This window comes from Dipodomys spectabilis, unplaced genomic scaffold, assembly GCF_019054845.1.
Source record: "Dipodomys spectabilis isolate Male_0828 unplaced genomic scaffold, ASM1905484v1 ptg000360l, whole genome shotgun sequence".
NCBI classification, from domain to species: Eukaryota; Metazoa; Chordata; class Mammalia; order Rodentia; family Heteromyidae; genus Dipodomys; species Dipodomys spectabilis.
Genome location: NW_024871037.1, coordinates 4,597,951 through 4,621,563, shown reverse-complemented (window position 1 = coordinate 4,621,563; position 23,613 = coordinate 4,597,951). Strand labels below are relative to the sequence as shown.

At 51.1% G+C, this 23,613-nt stretch overlaps 2 protein-coding genes across 3 annotated transcripts in view; both read right to left on the bottom strand.

Moving 5' to 3' along the window:
* Nphp3 (nephrocystin 3) overlaps positions 1 to 12,609 on the bottom strand; it is a 28,391-nt gene extending 15,782 nt beyond the window's left edge. Inside the window, exons 1-12 of the mRNA XM_042665879.1 lie at positions 12,250 to 12,609; positions 11,236 to 11,361; positions 10,473 to 10,623; positions 9,801 to 9,953; positions 8,000 to 8,133; positions 7,508 to 7,668; positions 6,032 to 6,188; positions 4,845 to 4,919; positions 4,331 to 4,504; positions 3,164 to 3,267; positions 1,547 to 1,661; positions 200 to 343 (exon numbers count right to left, since the gene is read on the bottom strand). Coding sequence (XP_042521813.1) covers positions 200 to 343; positions 1,547 to 1,661; positions 3,164 to 3,267; positions 4,331 to 4,504; positions 4,845 to 4,919; positions 6,032 to 6,188; positions 7,508 to 7,668; positions 8,000 to 8,133; positions 9,801 to 9,953; positions 10,473 to 10,623; positions 11,236 to 11,361; positions 12,250 to 12,609 — 1,854 coding nt within the window. The remainder of the gene's footprint in view (positions 1 to 199; positions 344 to 1,546; positions 1,662 to 3,163; positions 3,268 to 4,330; positions 4,505 to 4,844; positions 4,920 to 6,031; positions 6,189 to 7,507; positions 7,669 to 7,999; positions 8,134 to 9,800; positions 9,954 to 10,472; positions 10,624 to 11,235; positions 11,362 to 12,249) is intronic.
* A 2,920-nt stretch (positions 12,610 to 15,529) lies between these two features.
* Dnajc13 (DnaJ heat shock protein family (Hsp40) member C13) overlaps positions 15,530 to 23,613 on the bottom strand; it is an 89,646-nt gene continuing 81,562 nt past the window's right edge. For both annotated transcript variants that reach the window (XM_042665875.1, XM_042665874.1), the window contains exons 53-56: positions 23,176 to 23,316; positions 21,607 to 21,750; positions 20,233 to 20,332; positions 15,530 to 16,401 (exon numbers count right to left, since the gene is read on the bottom strand). In XM_042665875.1, coding sequence (XP_042521809.1) covers positions 16,295 to 16,401; positions 20,233 to 20,332; positions 21,607 to 21,750; positions 23,176 to 23,316 — 492 coding nt within the window. In that variant the 3' untranslated portion in view covers positions 15,530 to 16,294. The remainder of the gene's footprint in view (positions 16,402 to 20,232; positions 20,333 to 21,606; positions 21,751 to 23,175; positions 23,317 to 23,613) is intronic.

The following is a 23,613-nucleotide window of genomic DNA, read 5'->3' as shown; positions in this document are numbered from 1 at the left end:
TAGCGCTCTCCTCTCCACTAAGATCCCACAGCTAACCTCATCGTCCTGCAGATCAAGGAACAGCAGCAACCACTTCCTGCCAGCATAGACCTTAGATTCCTGCCAGAGCCTCGAGTGGGCAGCGTGTCTGTCTTCCTTTCCGTGGGGGGGGGGGGGGGGGGGGAGCGGGTGCTGATGGAAAGGCAGGGGACACCTGTACCTGCACCTGATCGATGGAATCGATGACGATGAGGATGCTGCCCTGATGGCGCGCTGACAGCTTTTCTAGCCAACGTGGGAATTCTTCCAGAAGCTTCGCAGGGTCCAGGGTTGGTGCAGATACTGCCCAGGAGTGCTGCATCAGCTACAAGGTAACATGCACAAAGGAGAATGGAGCTCCAGGAGGTCTGCTTGTCCCCCCCCTCCCCCCCCCCCCCGGTTCCCCAGAGGAGTCCCTAAGGGAACATGGGGGTAGTCATGGGGGTAGTGAGGGGTAGTTCTACATGGCCCAGATGCCTATGAATGGTCAAGAAAATGTGTGAGGTATAGACATGTATCTCATATATGCACCTATAGATATAGATATATCAGATACAGAGAGATATGTATATCTATGTAGCCAGATATATAACAATATCAATAGCTATTGATCTATAGATATAAATAGGTCTATCAACTGTATTGATATACATTTACATACATCTGTATAAATATCTATAAATATAGATATATGTATATCTATATAAATATATATGTAGATATGTGTCAATATCTATCAACAAATACATAGATCTATAGACAGATCTCTCAACTGTAGATATATGTATGTATATAAATCTACAGATTTATATAGCTATATTTATATATATTTATATCTATAGATATTGACATGTACCAATATAAATGTAGATACAGCTATACATATGGACCTATCAATGGTATTGATATATATATATAGATAGACATATAGTATTAGATACATATAGATATATGTGTATCTATATATTGATAGATCTGTAGATATTGACAGATATCTATACAGATATTGATAGATCTATATCAATAGATCTCTCAATCATATTGATATCTATCAATATCTGTCAATATATCTATCAATGGAATTTTACTCATCAGGAAGAATGATAATATGTCATTTGCAGAAGCACGGATGGCTCTGGAAACAAGCATCGTACTGAGTGTGAGCCAGGTTCAGGAAGACAGAGGGGCCTGCTTTCCCTGCTCTATGGAAGTCAGACCTAACACGCCCTCTGGGTGAATACAAGCAGGATCACACATACACAGACACACGTATTTGCAGACGGTCAGCTGGGCTACAGTGGCTTACAGTGAAAAATTCATGCTGTAACAGCCCTTCTGAACAATTAGAAGACAGCTTAAGGAAATGAACGCTGGGAAGCTGACACGAGGGAGGAGGGGAGGTGGTGTGGGATCAGAAAGCTTCGGCTTTTGGATCTGAGGGGTTCTGGGAGACAGCTGAGGAATCAGCTCCCCGCCCACTTGGGTACTGACGGATGCTCCCCAGTCCGGAAGACCAGCCCCCCTCTACCTTGAGCATCAGCCTCTTGATGATGGAGGTGGCCTCCGCGCTGCTGGACTTGGGTCTGCCCACAAAGTGGGAGAGGATCAGGGTGCCGGGGGCCGTGCTCTGTTGCAGCTGAATCCTGAAAGACAAGACACACACGCTTACATATAAGCCATGCCACTCGCCTGCCATCCACGACACAGGCATCTGTGGAGAGCTGGATGTCAGGGCTGCCGGGCTGTGAGTGGTGTCCCTGGGTTGTTCGTGGGGACACGGGGTTTCTGGTTCATTCTGTGTCACAGGTGTTTGTACATTGTGTTCACCACTGCAGGCTTGTTTGAAACCCTAGACTTCAGGTTAGTTCACTCAAGCTAACGTGGTTTGGGGCCGAGGTTATGGCACTAGTCAGACACTAAAAATAGGCTGCCCCCAGGGGAAGTCTGTTAGGAGGGAAAATATTTACTACGTGTCTTGTTTTTTTGGGGGGGAAGAGGGGGTCCAGTCGTGGGGCCTGAACTGTGGGCCCGGGCACTGTCCCTCAGCTTTTCAGCTAAAGAGCCATAGTGCCACTTCCGGGTTTTTTCTTTTTGCTTATGTGGTGCTGAGAAATCGAACCCAGGGCCTCATGCATGCAAGGCAAGCGCTTTACCACTGAGCCACCTTCCCAGCCCTATGTGTCACTTTAAAGGGCAAGTATCAATGACATGAGCTGACACTATGAAGTGAATAATTGTGAATAAAAGCCAAGTATCCTCACTTGAAAAAATACTATAATGAAATATAAATGCTCCTTAGCTTCTTTTTCTATTTTTTTTTTTTTTTTTTTGGTCAGTTGTGGGGCTTTAACTCTGGGCCTGGGTGCTGTTCCTCAGCTCTTCAGCTTAAGGCGAGGGCTCTACCACTTGAGCCACAGCACCACTTCCAACTTTTTCTGTGGTGCTGAGGAATCGAACCCAGGTACTCATGCATATGAGGCAAGTACTCTACCACTGAGCCACCTTCCCAACCCTTACTGATAATTTTGATGTTCCTTAGAATATATTTTACTGTTCATAGGGCTTTTGTCTATATCTGTCTTGCTTCATATATTTTAAATCTTTTCTTTTTTCTTTTTTTGTCGTTGTGGGGCTTGAACCCTGGGCCTAGGCGCTGTCCCTCAGCTCTTCGATGAGCCACAGCTTTACTTCTGGTTTTCTGGTGCTTCATTGAAGATAAGAGTCTCATGGACTTTTCTGTTGGGGGCTGGCTTTGAACCGCCAGTCTCAGATCTCAGCCTCCTGAGTAGCTAGGATGACTGGGATGAGCCACGGGCGCCCCGGCTCCTATTTTACATCTCAGTGCAACGTTGAAGATGAAGCCAGTAACTGCCAAGAGGAGCTGCTCCCAGTGTGATCTGCCTAATTCCATGTCACACCCCGCCTACTCCTTACCCCGTGCTCCTGCGTGCCGCTTCCGCACATAAACACACATGCTCACATTTCCTATCCCTTCCTCATCCTGCATCTTTTCTCGGACGTCTGAATTTGACAACCCGCTCTCCTCTTCTGCTGAGCTTCGTGTTTGGTACGGGCCCGCATGCAGTGGGAACTCAGGCCACGTGTGGGGCTGTCAAGAACGATTTGAGCGCGCTGCATCTCGTACCACTTGGATAAAAGAAGGGACTTGCCAGAACCGGGTCCTCCGGACACCAGCAGCGGTGGAATCGGGGCTGGGGCCGCTACCAGATCATTCAGGCGTTGGTAATACTGGAAACGAGAGAGGAACCTGCATTAGGAGGCAGTGGGTGCCTTGGCACAGCTTCTGATGATTGTCTGGAAACACGGGGATATGCTTCCAGGAAGAAAGAATTCCCCCACCGCTGGCCAGGGCCTGGGCCCTGTCTGTCCTTGTGGCTCCTGAAAATACCTGTGACAGTGAATTAAGAATGGGGGAGGAGGATGGGGTGCACACATCCAGGTGTTCTGTCCCCCAAATCATACAATGCGTGTGCCCAGGGGGGGAAAGGGAGGTGTGACTCATACTTTTTGCTTGGTCTGGCCTCAAAACCACGATCTTCTGATATCAGTGCCCTGACTAGCCAGGGCTACAGGCATGCGCTACTGTGCTTGGCTCCTGAGTACTTTCTGAATGCAGACATCTATCTTTGTATGTGTCAGGATCAATCTATTTGTTTAGCTACTAGGGCTGCTCAGTACACAGACACAGGATTGATTGGCTGAGTGCATGATCTTTTTTCTTGGGTTCAGTTTTCAAACACTCAATATTTGGAAGACGAGAGCAGTGCGATTTTTACCAAGTGTCCTAGCTATCTCAATCCCAGAATTGTAGAAGATGAAAAAATGAGAAGTCCTGATCTACAGCACTGCATGTCTGGTGCTCACAGCTTTTCTTCTTTTCTTGTTTTTTTTGTTGGTCATGGGGTTTGAACTCTGGGCCTGGGCGCTGTCCCTCAGCTTTTCAGCTCAAAGCAAGCGCTCTACCACTTTGAACCACAGTGCTACTTCCAGTTTTCTGGTGGCTTATTGGAGATAAGAGTCTCAAGGACTCTCCTGCCCGGGCTGGCTTTGAACCACCATCCTCAGATCTCAGCCTCCTGAGTAGCTAGGATGACAGGCGGAAGCCACCAGTGCCTAGCCACAAACATATCTGCATGTCACACATCTCTCATACTGTCTAGACTCAGGCATGTCTCCACATGGACAATCAGACTTCGAGAGAACATGCCCATAAACCGTGTCTGCGCTCCAGGGGGAACATCGTCATAGGACAGCCTTTAAGTGGAACCTGGAGTAGAGTCAGAACACTTACTTTCTCGAATCCCAGCTCCTGGGCTGAGCTAGAGGCCTGCTGAAACATTTCCATCTGCTCCTGTTCGTCGTGAATGTCCCAGAGGACATCCCCCAGGTCATCTTCGTCCACCATGGAATCTTCACTGCCCAGCTCGGTGGTTTCTAAGTCTGTGTTTTCAAAGCCCAGTATGTCCTAAACACAGAGAACAAGGGGAGGAGAAAAGTGACTGAGAACCGAAACCCCACAGCAGGAAGTCTGAGCCTTCCATGGGCTCCGCCTCGTGAGGAGGGCGAGGCCAAACCTCTGGTCTTTGTATAGTAACCTGCGAGAACAAATGGATGGCTGAGCATGGTGGCTGGCGTATGCCTGACGTCCCAGCTTTGTGGGAGGTGTAAACAGGAGGATCTTGTTCCAGGCCAGCTCGCACAATGACTTAACCAAAATGGTGGCTAACATGGGCCTGACCACCAGCTTCTCTGCATCGGCTGTGCCACGAGAGATGCACGGCGATTTACCATACTCATGTGTTTACCTGCTTGATGATCTTCTCCACACAGATGTACACTTTGTATACTCCCTCTGCGGGGTCTCCTGAGTGGCCAATGATCTGGGAGGGTTCAAACAGAAAAGAGGCGCAACAGTAAGAAGACAGCACAGAGGCCAGGGTGGTAAACACTGAACTGGGGTCACAAGTCCAGAAGAACCCCTCTCCCCGCCCCCAGTGCTTCATGCACATAGGCTAATTGCTTCTCATGACAGCCTCGTGAGGGAGCTATCATTACCCCATCTTGACAGAGGGGGAAACTGAGGCAAGGTAAGTAATTTGTCTGAGATCAACAAAGAGTAACAGTGTAACAGGGCAATGAGACACAAAGGCATGCATCCTGCTTCTCCTAGGCAGAATGATCACCCAGCTCTGGAGACAGAGGATATATACATGATACAGGATGTCATGCATCTCCCAGGACCAGCCTATTGCTTGCAGACTGTATCCCCTTCCCGCCAATCTCTGATCAACTCTACACAGCAACCAAAGAGATCATTGGCCGAGAACCACGCCAAGACCTGCAAAAGCCATGTCCCTCCGGTCCTGTTCTTTTTGTTTTGCCAATCCTGGCGCTTGAACTCAGGGCCTGGACGCTGTCCCTGAACTTCTTTTGCTCAAGGCTAGCACACTACCACTTGAGCCACAGCTCCACTTCCAGCTTTTTTCTGCTGATGTGGTGCTGAGGAATTGAACCAGGGCCTCATGCATGCTAGACAAGCACTCTACCATTGAGTCACCTTCCCAGTCCGCAATCCTGTTCTTGATGTTCTTCAGGATCAAGTGGGGACAACTCTCCTCCTTTCCTCGTCCTTCACCTGTCCCAGCCACACGAGCTCCCTTTCAACCTCCAAGCATGCCTGGCCCATGCGCCCACCTTCTCTTTGGTGCTTTCCTCTGCCAAGCACATTCTTCAGAAACAAAACAAGGTGCTGGGAAGGTGGCTCAGTGGTAGAGTGCTTGCCTTGCATGCATGAGGCCCTGGGTTCGAGTCCTCAGCACCACATAAGCAGAAAAAACTGGAAGTGGAGCAGTGGCTCAAGTGGTAGAGCGCTTGCCTTGAGCTAAAGAACTGAGGGACAGCGCCAGGCCCAGAATTCAGGCCCCACGACCCACAGAAAAAAATAAATAAATAAATAACAAACAAAACAAAAAAAACTCCTATGGATTTTTACCTTGGCTTTGCTGGTGTTGTTTAAGTTAGAAACCTGCTCGATCAACTGCTGGACAGAGTCAGAAGTGACTTTCCCATCTTCCAAGAGATGATAAATCAATCGTGGTTTCCCTTCTGTGTTTTTCAGAAAAGCCTCTTCACAGTCTTCCCATAAAAAGCTGCGTAGAAAATGGGCCTTTCTTGGGTTACAGTGCATTGTGGTGGTGAGCCATTGGCTCCCGTAAGCACCCTCAGCAGAGCTGATGCCACAAGAACAAGGAGCCAGGAAAGGCCTGGGGAAGCAGAGCTCTATTTCTGACACAAAATAATCTGCTGAGGTTTTTCTACAGCACAGAAACAGTGCAACTACTTTTCCTTTCTAGGAAATGGTAAATGAAAGTGATCTAGAGAGGCAAGTTGTGTGTGTGTGTGTGTGTGTGTGTGTGTGTGTGTCTAGGAAAGAACTACCACCGCAAGCCTACCTTATTTGCAGATTTAATATGGGATTATATCAAAATAAAAAGTTTCAGCCAGGCACTGGTGGCTCACTCCTGTCATCCTAGCTACTTAGGAGGCTGAGATCTGAGGATCGCAGTTCAAAGCCAGCCCAGACAGGAAAGTCTGTGAGACTATCTTCAATGAACTACCAGAAAACCAGAAGTGGCACTGTGGTTTAAGTGGCAGAGCTGCTATCCTTGAGCTGAAGAGCTGAGGGACAGCGCCAAGGCCCAGAATTCAAGCCCTATGACCAACAAAAAAACTAAAAATAAAAAAATGAAGTTTCTGTATAACAAAGGACATGGTTACTAACTAGAAAAACAGCCAACAGACTGTAAGAAGACCTTTACAGGCAATATATCAGACAAAGGCCTAATATCCAAAAGGATATTAGAAGTTCAAGAAAGTAACCCCTCGCAAAGCTAATAAACCAATCACTAACTGGGCAAAGGAGCTAGGGAGAGACTTCTCAGGAGAAGAGGGAAGAGTGGCAAAGAAACATAGGAGGAAATGTTCAACACCCCTAGCCATAAAGGAAATGTAAATCAAAACAACTCTTTTCTATCTCACCCCAGAGTTAGATCAGTCAACATTGTCGATTCGAATAACAACACATGTTGGCAAGGATATGGGGGAAAAAGGAAGATTATTGCACTGTTGATGGGAAAGTAAACGAATACAACCCCTCTGGACAGCAGACTGGAGGTCTCTCAAAACACTAAACCCAGACCTTCCCTACGACCTGGCCATACCACCCCTGGGCATCTACCCTGAGCATCATGAGCCAGGATACTGTAAAGACACCTATACATCCATGTTCACTGCTGCACTAGTCACCATTGCCAAGAATGTGAAGTTGTTATAGGATTGATTTTTCCCCTAGTTGTTTTGTTATAAGAATGCAATCAGAACTAACATTTAAGGTTCACACGACAAACTCAATTTCATTCACGGTTCATGTTTCTAGTAAATGACAGATTTTTTTTTTCCCCCAGCTTACCTTGGCAATGTTGAATGGACAAACAAAATAACTACAGAACTCTTCTCAAGCTCCCATTTTCTTAGGGTGAGGTACTGATTTTCAACATCAATTGGAAAATAAATCACATGGAAGAAATACCCCAGGGTCTCGCACATTCTTTTGAGTTTAGGGGCATAGTCCTGAAAGTAAGAAAGATACATACGAGCATATTACATCTAATTAAAAAGTAAAGATGAAGTATACTGGGTATTTCCCAATAGTTTCCAAAAGTTTGTTTTGGTAGTTTTTTTTGTTAACATTTTGGTCAGGGACACTTAATGTCTTGTTGCTCTAAGAAAATCAAATATAGATCCATTAGATCTGCATAGCTCAAAGCCTTCCCCGTGACAAAACACTAACCTTAATAAGGCAGACATATTTACTGTAAAAGGGGTTGGTCCGTAATAAATTAGATGACGAAGTAATGAGTGTCTTCAAGCAATGGATAGAGAGTTGGCAAATCACCCTCACCTGAAGGAAAAGATCCACTTCCGGCTGCGTCTCATCTGTGTAGAGGAGGTAGCACCTGACAGAGTTACTCCACAGACAGTTCAAGAGCAAGGGAGTCACCTGCAACAAACCCGCCACCGCAGCGTCCCAGTCGTCTGGAAAGAAAGCGACCATCAGTCACGGAGAAGCGCCCGAACACCCCGACCGCGTGATTCACGGAAACAACAGGTGCCTGGTACGGGATCTGAGCTCGCAGCTCAGCAGGAACATCATTTCTAGAAAACTGTCAACTCTCTAACCTCAAACACTCCCCACGCTGGAAGCGGTGAAGGTCATGAGGTCTTCCCCCGGGTGCCCACGGCTCCGGCTCTGTTTTGTGTGAATTGCTGTGATTTTGCTACTTGTGGGAGCCTCGTATTCCCAGGATGACCTAGTGTTCTACCTTCTTGGATTACACCACGCTTGAGAAGGACAATCAAGGGGAAAGTGGTCTTTATGCTATTTGGTGAGAAGTAAAACTCCAGCCCGGCTTAGGCAAATGATTTCAGTTTGCTAATAGAAAAATAAATAGTTTCAGAAAGAGGAATAAAGCTACTTAGGACTCCTTCGGTCTGCACTGATGCTAAGCTTCTGTGAGCTTTACAGCTTCTTGAAAAAAAAGTAGATAATTAAAGTATATGAAAATATTAAGATGAGGGCTGGGAAGGTGGCTCAGTGGTAGAGCGCTTGCCTTGCATGCTCGAGGCCCTGGGTTTGATTCCTCAGGACCACATAAGCAGAAAAAAAAAAAAAAAAAAGCCAGAAGTGGCGCTGTGGCTCAAGTGGTAGAGCACTAGCCTTGAGCTGAGAGCTGAGGGACAGCACCCAGGCCGAGTTCAGGGCCCATGACTGGACCCCCCAAAAAAAAAGAAAGAAAAGAAAATACTAAGACAATTCTTTTAACTGAAACTTTGTGTGTGTGTGTGTGTGTGTGTGCGCGCGCACACACACGCACGTGCACACTAGTATTGGGGCTTGACTAGCATTGGGGCTTGAACTCAAGACCTTGAATTCTCACTTGGCCTTTTCACTCGTGGCTGGCACTCCACCACTTGAACCACACCTCCATTCCCAGCTTTTGTGGTGGTTGATTGAGAGTCTCATGGATTTCACTGCCTGGGCTGACTTTGAAGTGGGATCCTCAGATCTCAGCCTCCTGAAGAGCGAGGATTACATGTATGAGATACCAGTGCTTGACAGCTGTTTTTTTTTTTTAATTTACAATTGCTTTGTAACATGTTCTAACCTTTACTATCATAAAGGAGCAGAGGGAAAAGATAAAACCTACTATTCTGCAGTTCATCTACGTCACAGTCTGAGGACTCAGAACAGCGGCACTCACTAGACCTGGTTGGCCAGGGAGGCTGGAGCATTGTTGGCACTGGTGGCTCATGCTTGTCATCCTAGCCACTCAGGAGGCTGAGATCTGAGGATCACAGTTCAAAGCCAGCCAGGGCAAGAAAAATCCGTGAGACTCTGATCTCCAATGAACCACCAGAAAACTGGAAGTGGTGCTGTGGCTCAAGTGGTAGAGCGCTTGCTTGCCTTGAGCTGAAGAGCTGAGGGATGGCGCCCAGGCCCAGAGTTCAAGCCCCACAACCAACAAAAATAAATAAGAAATCAGGTCACCCCAGCAACCCTGGTGGGTCACACATCAGTGCACGAGAACACACAGAACACAAATACCACCTGCAGCCTGCTGATGGCACCTCCCGTGGCAGGTATTACACACATCCCCGACCTAACCCCTAAGCCAGGTCACGGGGCCAGCGGCCTGCATTACCTCTGTTGATGTTGGCGAAGGGGCCCTCCACGTCGATGGAACTGTGTGCAAACTCAGGCCCTCGGAAGGACTGCTGGAGCTGGACCATGCTCCCCAGGGAGGGCTCGCTGCCCAGGGCTCCACCCGCCCAGTCTTCACACTGGGTACCAGCAGCTGCAACCCAAACGATTGGCATCTTGTGAAAAGACCAAGTTATTGACACCTTGCCACATGCATTCAACAGCAGTTTTAATTAAACAATTAAAAAGAAACACTACAAAATTTCCAGGCGCCAGTGGCTCACGCCTGTCATCCTAGCTACTCAGGAGGCTGAGATCTGAGGATCACAGTTCAAAACCAGCCCAAACAGCCCAGGCAGGAAAAGTCTGTGAAGCTTTAATCTCCAATGAACCACCAGAAAACCAGAAGTGGCGCGGTGGCTCAAGTGGTAGAGTGCTAGCTTTGAACTGAAGAGCTCAGGGAGACGAGACAGACAGAGATGCAGAGACAAAGACAGGAAGAGACAGATGGAGAGAGGGGGAGGGGAGAATGGACGTGTCAGTCTATTTGGGTCAGTGGCCCATGCAGTAACTCACTAATAAAGGTGAGTCAAAGGAACACAGCGTCACTCAAAGTCTACCATCACCGCGGTGATGTCAAAAGGTCACTGTCACAAGCAGGGAACACACGTACCAGTGACATCCGTGCAGTTGTCGTCTGAATCAGACTCCCCGGGGTCGAACACTTGGATGCCCTGAGCCTGGAGCCTCTGAAGTTTGCTCTCCAGCTCGCGCTTGGCTCGCAGTAAGTCCTGAATCTCATTCTCTTTCGTCTCCCTGAAAATCTTTTAAAAGGACAGGTTTAATTTTCAAACTTCCCTACCCGTTCCTCAATCAAAAGTTTATACCAGCCACGTACTGGTGGCTCACTCCTGTTATCCTAGCTACTCAGGAGGCTGAGATCTGAGGACTGAGGTTCAAAGCCAGCGGGGGCAAGAAAGTCTGTGAGACTCTTTAATGAACCACCAGAAAACCGGAAGTGGCGCTGTGGCTCAAGTGGTAGAGCACTCGCCTTGAGTGAAAAAGCTCAGGGATAGCATCCAGGCCCAGAGTTCAAGCCCCAGGACCAAAAAAAAAAGCTGGAAATGGAGCTGTGGTTCAAGTGCTGGAGTGTCAGCCCTGAGTGAAAAAAAGCTAAGGGACAGTATCCAGCCCCTGAGTTCAAGACCCAGCACAGGCATAAAAATCAAACACAAAAAGTAAAAATCATCTCTATTAAAATGCTCACTTTTGCATCTGTTCTTTGACGCTACCTCCACGTCACCCAGTCAACTGAATATTGTAAGACACGCTCTTCCCTAGCTCTCACAATCTTCTGTGACTTCTACCACTGACTTGGAGTCCAGCATCCCGTGTGTACTCTGTGGGTCTGGGGGCGGGCGTGTGTACGGCTTTACCTTGAACTGCCTTTTCACTTTATCCCGGTCCTGTTCAAACGTAGCCGCTCTCTCCATTGCTTGGTATTTTGCTTCTAGAGCGCTTTCTTTCTCTCGGAGAATCTTCTGATAGGTTTTCTGAAGTGCCTGGAATGATTTACCTTGTTACCGCTCCACAGACACACCTCCTTTTCTCTAGAACTCTGCGTTCTCAAGTCTGTGCTACACATCCTAGCACTGGAATCACCTGTTTGCTTTTACCAGTGACAAGCTGCTGTGTCTTTGCTGTTACTGACACGAATGAGGACAACAGGGCTTGTCCTCACACACACACACACACACACACACACGTGTGTGCGCCTGTCACAGGGGTAAAATTAGGGAAACCCTATCTCAAAACACAGCAGGGCACCGGCGGCCCATACCTGTAATTCCCACCTACTCAGGAGCCTGAGGTCTGTGGGGTTGAAGTTCAAAGGCAAACAAAAAGAACTTGGACTTGCCCGCGTGGTTCAAGTGGTAAAGCACCAAGGCCTGGGTTCAAACCCCAGAACACAAGCCTCAACATAGTCAGGCCTTAGCCTTAGCGTGGGGCCGCTGCCGGGGGAGGGGGAAGGAGGGGATATATCCCCTCAACTTTCAGCCATGACTGGTTTTGGGGAGCCTGGGGGCGTGCCTCAGTCTCCCAACCCCTCCCCCTCAGTCTCCCCTGGCCTCCCCCGCCCTCAGTTTCCCTGACCCTGGCCTCAGACTCCCTCACGGGCCGCAGTTCCCCCCACCTCCCCAGGTCTCAGTGTCCTCGCCCGGGCCTCAGTTTCCTTACATCCCTCCGCCCCCCCCCCCAGTCTCCTGCCCCATGCCTGCCCCCCCCCGCCCCGTGCCTCAGTCTCCCCATGCCTCAGCTCCCCCCTCTCCGTGCCTCAGTCTCTCCCCCCGTCAGTCTCCCCGTGCCTCAGTCTCGCTGTGGCTCAGTCTCCCGCCCCGTGCCTCAGTCTCCCCGCCCTCTCCCCGTGCCTCAGTCTCCCCCGACGTCACCTGCAGCTCGGCACGCAGCCGCCGGTTCTCGGAGTCGAGCTGCGCCTCCCGGCGGCCCAGCGACAGCACCTCCTGGCCCTTGCTGACCCGGAAGATCTCGTACTCCTTCCGAAGCCGCTCGAGCTCGGCCGCCGCGCACTCCAGCTCGGGCACCGACGAGCCGGTGGACCGGAAGCTGGCGCCCGGCAGCCCGGCCGCGCCCGCCGCCGGCCCCGCCGCGCCCCGCCGCAGCGAGCCGCGCAGCAGCCGCGCCTTGGGCTTCACCTCCACGGGGATCTCGCAGGCCTCGCCGCCGCCGGCCCCGTACGTGTCCTCAATCACCTCCCCCGCGGGGCTCACGAGCGACGAGGCCGTGCCCATGGCGGCGGAGGCGGCGGCGGCCGCCTTGGACCTGAGGAGCGCCACAGCACCAGGGCCTGCGGGGCGCGGGGCGGGGCCCAGGCGGAGTGGAGAGGAGCCGGGCGGTGGGATAGGCGGGGCAGCGTGGTGGGCGGGGCCTGGGCTGGGTAGAGGGGAGCTGGGTGGTGGTATGGGCGGGGCAGCGTGGTGGGCGGGGCCCAGGCGGAGTGGAGAGGAGCCGGGCGGTGGGATAGGCGGGGCAGCGTGGTGGGCGGGACCTGAGCGGGGCAGAGAGGAGCCGGGCGGTGGGATAGGCGGGGCAGCGTGGTGGGCGGGGCCTGGGCGGGGCAGAGAGGAGCCGGGCGGTGGGATAGGCGGGGCAGCGTGGTGGGCGGGGCCCAGGCGGAGTGGAGAGGAGCCGGGCGGTGGGATAGGCGGGGCAGCGTGGTGGGCGGGGCCTGGGCGGGGCAGAGAGGAGCTGGGTGGTGGTATGGGCGGGGCAGCGTGGTGGGCGGGGCCCAGGCGGAGTGGAGAGGAGCCAGGCGGTGGTATGGGCGGGGCCTGGGCGGGGTAGAGGGGAGCCGGGTGGTGCTATGGGCGGGGCAAGCGTGGTGGGCGGCGCCTGGGCGGGGTAGAGGGGAGCCGGGCGGTGGGATGGGCGGGGCAGCGTGGTGGGCGGGGCCTGGGCGGGGTAGAGGGGAGCTGGGCGGTGGGATAGGCGGGGCAGCGTGGTGGGCGGGGCCTGGGCGGGTAGAGGGGAGCCGGGTGGTGGGATGGGCGGGGCAGCGTGGTGGGCGGGGCCTGGGCGGGGTAGAGTAGAGCGGGCTGTGGGATAGGCGGGGCAGCGCGGTGGGTGCGGCGGGGCATGAACTAAGAGGGGCGGGGCAATGGGAGGGGACGTGGCATGGCTGGGGTGGGCGGGGCACTGAGTAGGGAGGGCCCAAGTGTGGGGTTGGGCGAGGAAGCCCTGTAGGCGGGGCTGAGTGGATGAAGCGGGGCGAAGGAGGCGGAATGGGCGGGGAAGAGAGCTCAGCGGGGGTGTGGCCTCTGAGTGGGCGTGGCCTCTGAGCGGGCGTGGCCCCCGAGTGGGCGTGGCGGAACCGCGGGCCGGTGCTCTCTGGGACCCGGCGCCCAGGGGCCGCACACGCAGGCGCGTGGGAGCCCGGGAGCCCCGTTCCTGACGGATTCTTCTGCCCCTATCCTTAGGCCTGCGCGATGCGTGGACGCCAAGGACGCCCGCCCGGTGCTGGGCGAACCCAGACCGCGGTGAGGGGGGGCCGAGGGGGGGGGTGGAGAGCCCATGCCGGAGCTGACATCTCCGTCCTCCTCCTCCTCCTCCTCTCCCTCCCCCGTCTCTTCCGCACCCCGCCGCCTCTCTCCTCACCTGGGTCCTCTTCGCTAGGAATCCCCCCCCCCTCCCGTGGACTCTGGGTAATGTCACCTTCGGAAAGTTGATCGAAGTCACAGCAACCTTGGCTGGGCAGGGGGGGAGGGAGGGGGAATTGTTCTGGAAAGCCTGAAAGGAAAACAACAACAAAAATACGATGTCCTTCTGGACTTTCCCCAGATCCATTCGGATCAGAATCTCCAAAGGCCTGGCCATCGTGATCGTTTTTCTCACCAGACAGGGAATGAATAATAGGGAAAAAAATAGAATTACCAGAGGGCTGTAGGGAGGTCCCAGGGAAGAGAATTTAAAATAAAAACTGAATGACTCCCGGCCAGGTCCTGTCCCTGGAGCACAGCCCTAGGTACTTGTGACAGACTCACATGTGGCCACTGGCCAGGGGAGAGAGTAAGGTAGACTGGTTCAGAACAAGCAGCCAGGGGCTGGGAACATGGCTCAGCAGTAGACGCACAAAGCCCAGGGTTCGATTCCCTCAGTATCATGTACACAGGACAAGCTGGAAGTGGCGCTGTGGCTCAAGTGGTCGGGCGCTAGAAGCAGCTCAGGCCCTGAGTTCAAGTCCCAGGACTGGAGGAAAAAGAAGAAAAAAAGAATTGCAAGTCAGCAAAGGTACTGCAGAAGAGGAAAGAACCATTATTTTTGCCAGCTGAGCCCCACCCAAGCATGCCCCATGAGAGAGTGAGGGGAAGGAAGCCTTCCTCCCCAAGCCCAAGTTACCTGCACAAGCCTCCAATTACTAGGTGACCAAAAACGTTTCTCTGGGGCGTGGCAAAGGCCCCCTCCTGGGCCTCCGCGTCAGGAAAAGCAGCCACCAGCTCTCTACAAGCTAAGTCCCAGACCTGTCTCAGTCACTCTGACAGACATCCTTAGCAAACCCTAAGATCTGCTCTGAGGATTTGAAGTGAGGCTGTGTGACACGTGTCACTCTAACTATCCCCTAAAGATCTGCCGCCATTTGGTATGGGACTATCAGCGCTGATGGAGGAAATGGGACTTGGTCTCTCCCAAGTATTTACAATATGTATGTTCTCTCAGTGTTCAGGAAAACAAAACACTGCGGTGGGGACTGCTATGGCTCTCGGTTTCTCAGTGTTGCCAGGTAAATCTGACAGTTCTGAGCTAGTGATTTGCAGCTGTGATGGACCAAACCCCTAAGCCACGTGGCTGTGCAACAAGTGTTTGTGTATTTATTTCCACAGGGTCACATTGGAGGGGCTGTCACTCCACATATGCTCTGCCCCTTTTAATTGTTTGAAAACCTCAGAATGAGGGTTGAGATTTAAATATCACACGTTTAAGTACTCATGACCAGCCTGGCACCGGAAGAGGAGGGGTGCCACCTGCTTGTGGAAACTCAGATGGGGCTAGGACTAAGGAAAGCATCGACAACAGCTGCCAACCAAGGGAGGAGCTGGTGCGGGAGCCGCCCTCAAGTCTGTCTTAGAAGTAACATGGGTAGGTGGGGTTTTCTGTGGGGCGGGGGCGGGGGTGGGGGGGAGAGGGGGGGAATGAAACGGGAACAAACATATCTCATTAACAAAGCAGTCAATCCCTTTATTTTTAAAATTTTTTATGTACACATAGGAACGATCTGTATAATGTACATTCAATATAGAAAGCTTTATATAGTTGATAATGTATAGAACATTTCACAATTACACTAATCTCTTACATTAACATCTTGACATCCATTTTTACTTTTTTTTTTTTGCACGAGTTCCTCTTCATTCAGTTTGGTAAAGCCAGGTATGCATACCGATGTGCGCTCTCGGGAGGTTAATGACAGGGACACCGGTGAACAGGTAACGGGGGACAAAACCTAATGGTGTTCAGTGCCAGGGAGATGGCCGCAGAAACCTGGGGGGGGGGGGGGGGGGGGAGTTTCTGGGGATGGGTGACTTAGCCCAATTTCTGGAGACTGTAGCTTAATCCCACAGTCACACTAATTCAAAATTATAAAAACTAGGAAGTAAGTTTCATTTTTTTGATTCACAGTCTTGTAAACAGGTACAAAGGAACAAAATGTGCTTACGTACGTCAAGGGGAGAAGAAAAAAAAAAACGAACACACTTCTCGGGTAACCACTTAGGGTGATCCACAGAGTGCTTTTCTCGTCACGTGGAGACGATCAGAATCACTGACGTTTTCCTAAATAAAAATATATTCATAGAAAAAGGAGTAACACTGTCGTGAGACCAGGAGAAAGGCAGTTAAGAGAGTTTGCTTCAACGTGGCGGCTGGAGGAATGTGGAGGCGGCACTGGCCTTTGCGCCGGTCACCGCACGTCGAGTGTTTGTTTCAAGTCTGGTAGCCGAGGTCCCCCGCCTCGTGGTCTACAGGAGGCGGCAGGTTGGACATGACGGCTGACGATGTACCCGCGGTAAGGTATCCAGCCACGCCAGGTCCTGCAAGAGAGGAAGGAGCGCGTGCGCCTCTGTACCCAGTGGGGCCCACGGCCAGAGCTGGACGCGATGCCCCGGCCCCGGGGGGACAGAGAGTCACCTAGACACACAGCTGCACCTCGGCAGACGGCGCCGAGAGCCCCGTCCACGGGCTTTGCTTTTATGACGTGACACACTTGGAAAGCGCTTTGCTATCTGTGCTGGATGGGAAGGGGGTGGGGGGAATACAGAAAACATGTTCCTTTTCGTATCTGGGACATTCGAGCTTTCAAAAATTTCTAGACACTGAAAAAAAAAAAGCAAACTCGTGGGTGAGGGGGGGGAATGGAAACGAACAGAGAGAAGCACACGTCACCCAACACACACATCTGACACCATCGATGACACCCCCAAACGATTTGCTCACCATTCCAGTTAAACCCAGTCTCATTTGGTTTAGAGAAAGGCTAAGCTACCAGGGGACCCAAAGGCACAGGGAGTTCTCTTAACAGCAAGGATTCTGGGAAGAAGAGGAAGGCTCTGGACATCCAGGAGTCAGGTCAGAACAACAATAACAAAAATGCTCTGGAAAAAGGATCAGTATCTCCCTGACACGTGTTCTTCGGCTCGATCAGTGTCTGTGGCGTAAAAATGCTGCTCGTGCCAGCTATTTATCAGGATTGGATTGGCCGCATGAGTGTCCTGCTGGCTTTGGCCGTCTAGTTTACTTGGAACAAGGCGGAGGGAAGGCCTGGCATTCCATCTTGGGAACGCTGCACGCACTGGGACCAGGACCGGGCTGTTCGGTCAGTACTGGGACAGCATGGTACTGTGAACTGGGCGGGTCTGTGAGCCAGAATTGGAGGCGACAGAGGCAAAGGACCACAGGACAGCGGAGGGTTCCCTAGAGAGGCGGTGGGAGCGGCATGCATGTAGCAAAATGTTTCTCTACCTGCTTCAGAGAGCTACACAGAAGTTAGCAAGCTGCCTGGCAGAGCGGATCTAAAGCCCACTCCTGAGGTGAAGGGGGCTGCTGCCAGTTAGAAGGGAAGGAGAGACACCTGAGGGGAGAAAAGAAATGTAAGCAGCGAGGGAAGTCGTGAGGAGGTGCAAACAGCAGAGCGGCGCGATGCAGGCTGTGGACTCACAGGACTCGGCAGGATGGAGGCCCCCCGTTCGGTGAACTGCTTTCTCACCGTTTCGAGCACTGGCACCGAAGATACAGAATGGCCCGGGCAGACACAGCCAGGGTGGTGATAGGACTCCGGGCTGTTCTGCCTTCACAAGCTGTGACCACAGCTAGCCGAAGCCCAGGGGCTGGGAGCCCTGTCCTTGGAACACTCAGAAGGACCAAGGGGCCTGCATCCATCAACTCCTCCTTTCTGATTTCTGTATTTTGTTTTGTCTCACAGACTTTCCTGCCTGGACTGGCTTCAAACCTGAATCCTCAGATCTCAGCCTCCTGAGCAGCTAGGATGACAGGCGTGAGCCCTGGGTATCCAGCAAACTTCTTTCTGCGAATTAAGACTTTCAAGGTACCTCCCACCTTGCTGTGAGCACCCCCTCTGCCACGAGGGTCTCCCCACAGCTCACAGCTACAGCAGCGAGATGCCATCATAGAGCTTTCTGCCCAGCAAGCCTGTGGGTACGTGTGGGCCTTATCAGTAACACCTCAAAGCCTTTGGAGTAGTAAGAGTTTCTGAGTAGCTCTGACTGTGAGCTCCACTTAGTTCACATCGAAGACAGAGTCAGAGAAGGGAGCCAAACACAGGCAGCCGAGACCACTGCGGTCCTCTTGCTGGGCCGGGTGGAGACCGGACTGCCAAGGCTATACAAGCAACGGCTTGCCAGGTGTTCGTTCGGATGATAACTACTTCATATGCTGAACTTGGTGACATTTCTTTTGGCCTACTATGCCAAAATATTATGAAGACAGAAATAAGGCATTAGGAACTGAGAAAAAAAATGTGGGAACCTCTCGGTTCTAAATTCTAAATTGTGACCTGACAGAACGAGCAAGAAGAGACCTGGTCCCACCCCCGTCACTGGCTTCTGTGCATGACAGCTGATTCGTGGTACTCAGCTCGTCCTTGCCCCGGCCTCGGGGAGCACAGCTGTGCTCTCCAGAGAAAAGTGGGAGGAAGGGGAGGAAACTAGGGTGTGTGGGAACTAAAGTGGGGTTTGAGAGGATTGAGAAAAGAGTAGAAATTAACAAAGAAGCCAACGAATGGGAACTGGCTACTACAATAGAGAGAGACAGACAGAGAGGTGGGGGGCGGGGGGGGAGACTGAATGATTGAATGAATGAATGTGTAGAAAGTTCTCTGTGTTTCATTCCAAAAGCAATTTCCCCTCAGCTCCTTGTTTCCTGTTATCCTTTTGGCTGCTGATTTTCCTCAGTGAGGTACCCTGGAGTTTTTCATCACTGAAATGATTTTCAGGGGGCTCTGAACTTGCTGCCACCTGCAGCCCTGGGCAGTGAGCAACCTTCTGTGTATCTACATCCCAGCGGGGTGGGGTGGGGGGTGGGGACGCTGCGGAGAGGGAGGGTTCCCAAAGGCCTCTTAAATAACTTACCAGGAAACAAAACCCTATGCCAGCCTTGCTGTGTTTCATTGGCCCTGAGCAATCTTACCTAGGACTTTAATCCTGAGGTTAAGTGGTGTCACTTGAATGACATCTCCTCTACAACTCGTAAGTCATACTTGCATTAAAAAAATTTTTTTTGAGTGTATGAAAATGGAATAGAGAACAAAAAGCACTTTAAGAAACCTTCCTTTTGAGACGCTTATAACTGACACTGACATTAGACTATTCTGGGGCCAGTTTCTGTGTAGATTTTCCCAGTCATTCCTTACACATACAGCTGGGCATGTAATGCCCCGAGCATGGAGACTAAGCTGCAAACAGTCTCGAGGCAGTGTTTCATGTGTCCGTGAGAACATACCCCTGCACGGAAGCTTTGCTCCCAATGTGAGACTGAGATATGGCAAAGACCAAGAGAAGATTCTGGGTGTTTCTCTCCCTAGAATTCAGGCACAGAGATAGAGAATGGGAAGGAGAACCTGTGACACTTCCTCACACAGGACTGACAGCCAACACTCTACATGTTTATAAATCTTAGGGCTCAGCCCCAACTAAGGTGGGTTAATATGAAAGTGGTCACAGTGAAGGAAATGCAGTACATACGTCAGGACCATGTCAAATGAAAGCCAGGTGAGATCCCAAGGTTCTGTTTCTGAATATTTAGGATTCATTCTTCATGATTTTATTATTCTATACTAGCAATCAGGCTTACTAAGGCAACTGTACTAGACACTGCTATTTTTTTTCCTCTTTTTTTTTTCCTGGGTCCGGTCATGGGGCCTGAACTCTGGGCCTGGGCGCTGTCCCTCAGCTCTTCAGCTCAAGGCTAGCGCTCTACCACTTGAGCCACAGTGCCACTTCCAGCTTTTTTCTTTTTGCTTATGTGGTGCTGAGGAATGGAACCCAGGGCCTCAGGCATGCAAGGCAAGCGCTCTACCACTGAGCCACCTTCCCAGCCCCTTTTTATTCTCTTAATTACTGACTTCATCTCTGGTTAGGAGAGCCAACAGGCTAATGTTTCCTGATAGGCCACTCCCAGCAGATGGCAAAGAACCATCTTGTATTCTGAAAGCCAATTAATTAGGCTGAAAGACAACTGTCCACATGCTGTCAGAGGCTCGCTAGGGTGCCCGCAGCACCAGCAAGGAAGGTGAGTGGTAGGCAGCTCAGGGAAACACTCGGAATGCTAGTCCAAGTCTATTTGGGGCCAAAGGAAGGGTTGGGGGCCGCTGCCAGGTATCTCAGGATAAGCAGGGAGGTGTGACTCACCTGTGAGGTATCCTGCTGTCTGTGAGTCAGAAATGAACAGATCGTGTTTCTGATCTTTGAAGGCGCTCCAGATGGAAGAACGAGACAGGATTTCATTCACCTAGGAAAGCAGAACAAGCTCTTACAGCAGAACTCAATGGAAGACTGCATGTTGGGAGAATGAGGCAGCCAGCAAGGCAAGCTATGCTTGGGGGGTGGGGGGGGTGGGGGAGGGAAGGGGCGCGCAGAAGGAGAAGAGGAGGGCGGAGCGACAGCAGGCGCTCCTCTAAAACTTTACCTGGGGCCTGAGCTGGCCTAAGTCACTAGCCAGACCTGACTTCTCAAGCCAGTCTCCGTCACAATGCGGGAACCTACAACATACTAGGGCGCATCTAACTTAGGTAGGAAGATTCCAAGCGCGAGCAATGTGACAGAAACAGAGGTAGACAGCAGGGTATGGTTGATGAATTTCTTGAGGGCTCTGGGACATGGCTGCAAAACTGGGGAAAACACTACAGAGCAGCTGGGCGCCTGTGGCTCACGCCTGTGCTAGCTACTCAGGAAGCTGAGATCTGAGGATCAAGGTTCAAAGCCAGACTGGGCAGGAAAGTCCCTGCGAGGCTCTTCTCTCCAATAAACCACCAGAAAAACGGAAGTGGCGCTATGGCTCAAGTGGTAGAGTGGTTGCCTTGAGCTGAGGAGTTCAAGGACAGTGCCCAGGCCTGGAGTTCAAAAGTCCCACAACCTACCCCCCCACCCCCAAAAAAGACTATAGAGCAACCTTTCACAGGTATGAAAAATGTGGAGGTTTTAAAACTAGAACCAGTGGTAACTTGTGAAATGATACTGAGCTAAATGTCAATTAACTATTCACCGTAAAATAGCTCTGTCTGTACTATGCCAATTTCAATTCAATAAACAAAGACCACTAGAAGACGAGGCCTCACTAGATGAACTCAGATTCAGATGCGGCAGTAAGACTGAGGTGGATGACGTCACCGAGGTCAGTACATGCCTGCCCTTAGAACACGTCAACACACATCTCATTCGCAGAAGAAAAGGAAAACCAGCACTTCACTTCACTAATCAAAGGGATGAAGACCAGCATGAGGCCCTATTTTCTGAGCAGCCTCTGAGAGGTTATGAATGGAGTTATAACATCCACCAGTACCCTCCTGGAACTAGAGGTGGGTCTGGAGTAAGTAGTACCAAGTCCCCCAATAGCCGGGTACAGAACGGCAGCCATCACCTGCAGCAGCGCTGATGCCCACTGGGTACCACCTGCCCCCACCCCCCAGCCTGGCCTCTGAGTGGACCTGAGCACATGGCTGAGCTGCTGCTGGCTTTGAGCACAGCTTGTAAGGAGGACACCGAAGGCGCCTCTTGCACACTCACCTGTTCTCCATACTGCAGGCTTCGGGTCATTGCCTTGAGGGCTTTGACGATCTGAGCCTTCGTGGCAGAGGGGCTGTCCAGATTCTCAAGGCCTATGCCTTCAAGCAACTTCAGGAGGTAAGGGACCAAATCCACTTTCAGAGCCTGGAAAGAAGAGTAAACATATACACACATGTGTATATATACATAAATACGTATACTTACATACACATATAACCCCCCCCCCCACACACACACACGTTCAGAGCCAGCCCAGCCAGAAAAGTCTGTGAGACTCTTATCGCTAATGAACCATCAAACACAAAAGCCAGAAGTGGTGCTGTGGCACAAGTGGTAGAGCGCTAGCCTCATGCAAAAGAGGCTCAGGGACAGCACCTAGGCCCAGAGTTCAAGCCCTGAGAGGTATAGTGGCAGGAGGCCCATGATAAAGACACAGGACCTTGTCTATGAGGATGACAACCAGCAGGTGATGCGACACCATCAAAGGACTTTTAAGGTGAACACACTTTCTTGTTTTTGTATCCACAATTTTTTTTTGGGTCCGGTTGTGGGGCCTGAACTCTGGGCCAGGGCGCTGTCCCTCAGCTCTTCAGCTCAAGGCTAGTGCTCTACCACTTGAGCCACAGTGCCACTTCCGGCTTTTTTCTTTTTGCTTATGTGGTGCTGAGGAATCGAACCCAGGGTCTCAGGCATGCAAGGCAAGCGCTCTAGCACTGAGCTACCTTCCCAGCCCAACACTTTCTTGTTTTTATGTGTATATTTGTGAGACACAGTGATGCTGCTGCTATATGTAAACACTGTCTACCAGGAAAATAAAAGTTAACTAGCGGAAATACAAAATATTTTTTGTCGCAAAAATCATTAGGCGGCGATAGATCTCAAAATGTTATTCCTTCTAATGGAAACTTCAATGTCTCCCAGGTAACTGCTATCTCCCTGTGTCAGGAATCTGATTGTGGGTTCTGTTTATAGGTGAATGTGTCCTGTTTTAAGAGGACAACTTTTACAATAGTTGCTAAATTTGCTATCTCAGTTCTCCAGTGCCTCTGCATCTGCATGTACCCACTAAGTTCTCCCTTCACTAGGCAAACAGTCTCCACCAAAACCTTGGTGTAATTCTAAATGTGACTCAGGGAAGAATAGAATGAGCAAACAGGATGCATCCTTCCAAAGAAGAGGAAAAAGCAAACTGTTCAGGGTAGGCAAAGGATACTCAGAATATGAGCAAATTTTTTTGTTTTGCCAGTCCTGGGGCTCAAACTCAGGGCCTGGGCACTGTGCCTGAGCTTCTTTTGCTCAAGGCAAGTGCTCTACCACTTGAGCCACAGTGCTACTTGCAGCTTTTCCTGTGTATGTGGCTTCCTGTGTGCTAGGCGAGCACTGTACTGCAGAGCTACCTTCCCAGCCATGAGCCAACTTCTGAAGTCCATCAGGCTTTTGGTAGCTGGCCTCACTTTTGGTGTGCATATTCAGTATTTGCAAAATGGTGCGTGCACAAATTCTATATAAAAAGTGGCCTCTCACTAAACCTTGATTGGAACATTGGTACCTACTGTAGAAGTCACTTACTTGTGCGACCAGTTCACTCTGCTCCTTCTGGAACATGCGATTGATTGCTTCGCAGGCCAGACCGATGGTGTCTGCTCGCTTCCTCATCCCGTTCATCAGGGGGCCAATGGTCTCTAGCGACGCCATGGCGCGAACGCACAGCTGAGAAGCCCGGGAGAGGTTACTTGTGGGGGAGCTGGGTTCTATACATCATGGCTGATACTACAGCCACAAAATGGATTTCTAAAAAAAAAATCTCTCAGATTGGATAATGAGCTGATTCAACTCTCCTCTCCTTGATTCCGTCTTTTTGAGGATGTGAATACAGTGCAACTCGCACATGCGCAGCAGGGCCTGCCGTGGTAGGAGAGGGCTCGGCCTGGCCATGCACCCGCCCCTGAGTCTGGGGCGGGGGAGAGAGCACCAGGGAGGAGAGTTCTGGAGCTATGAGCTGGGGTG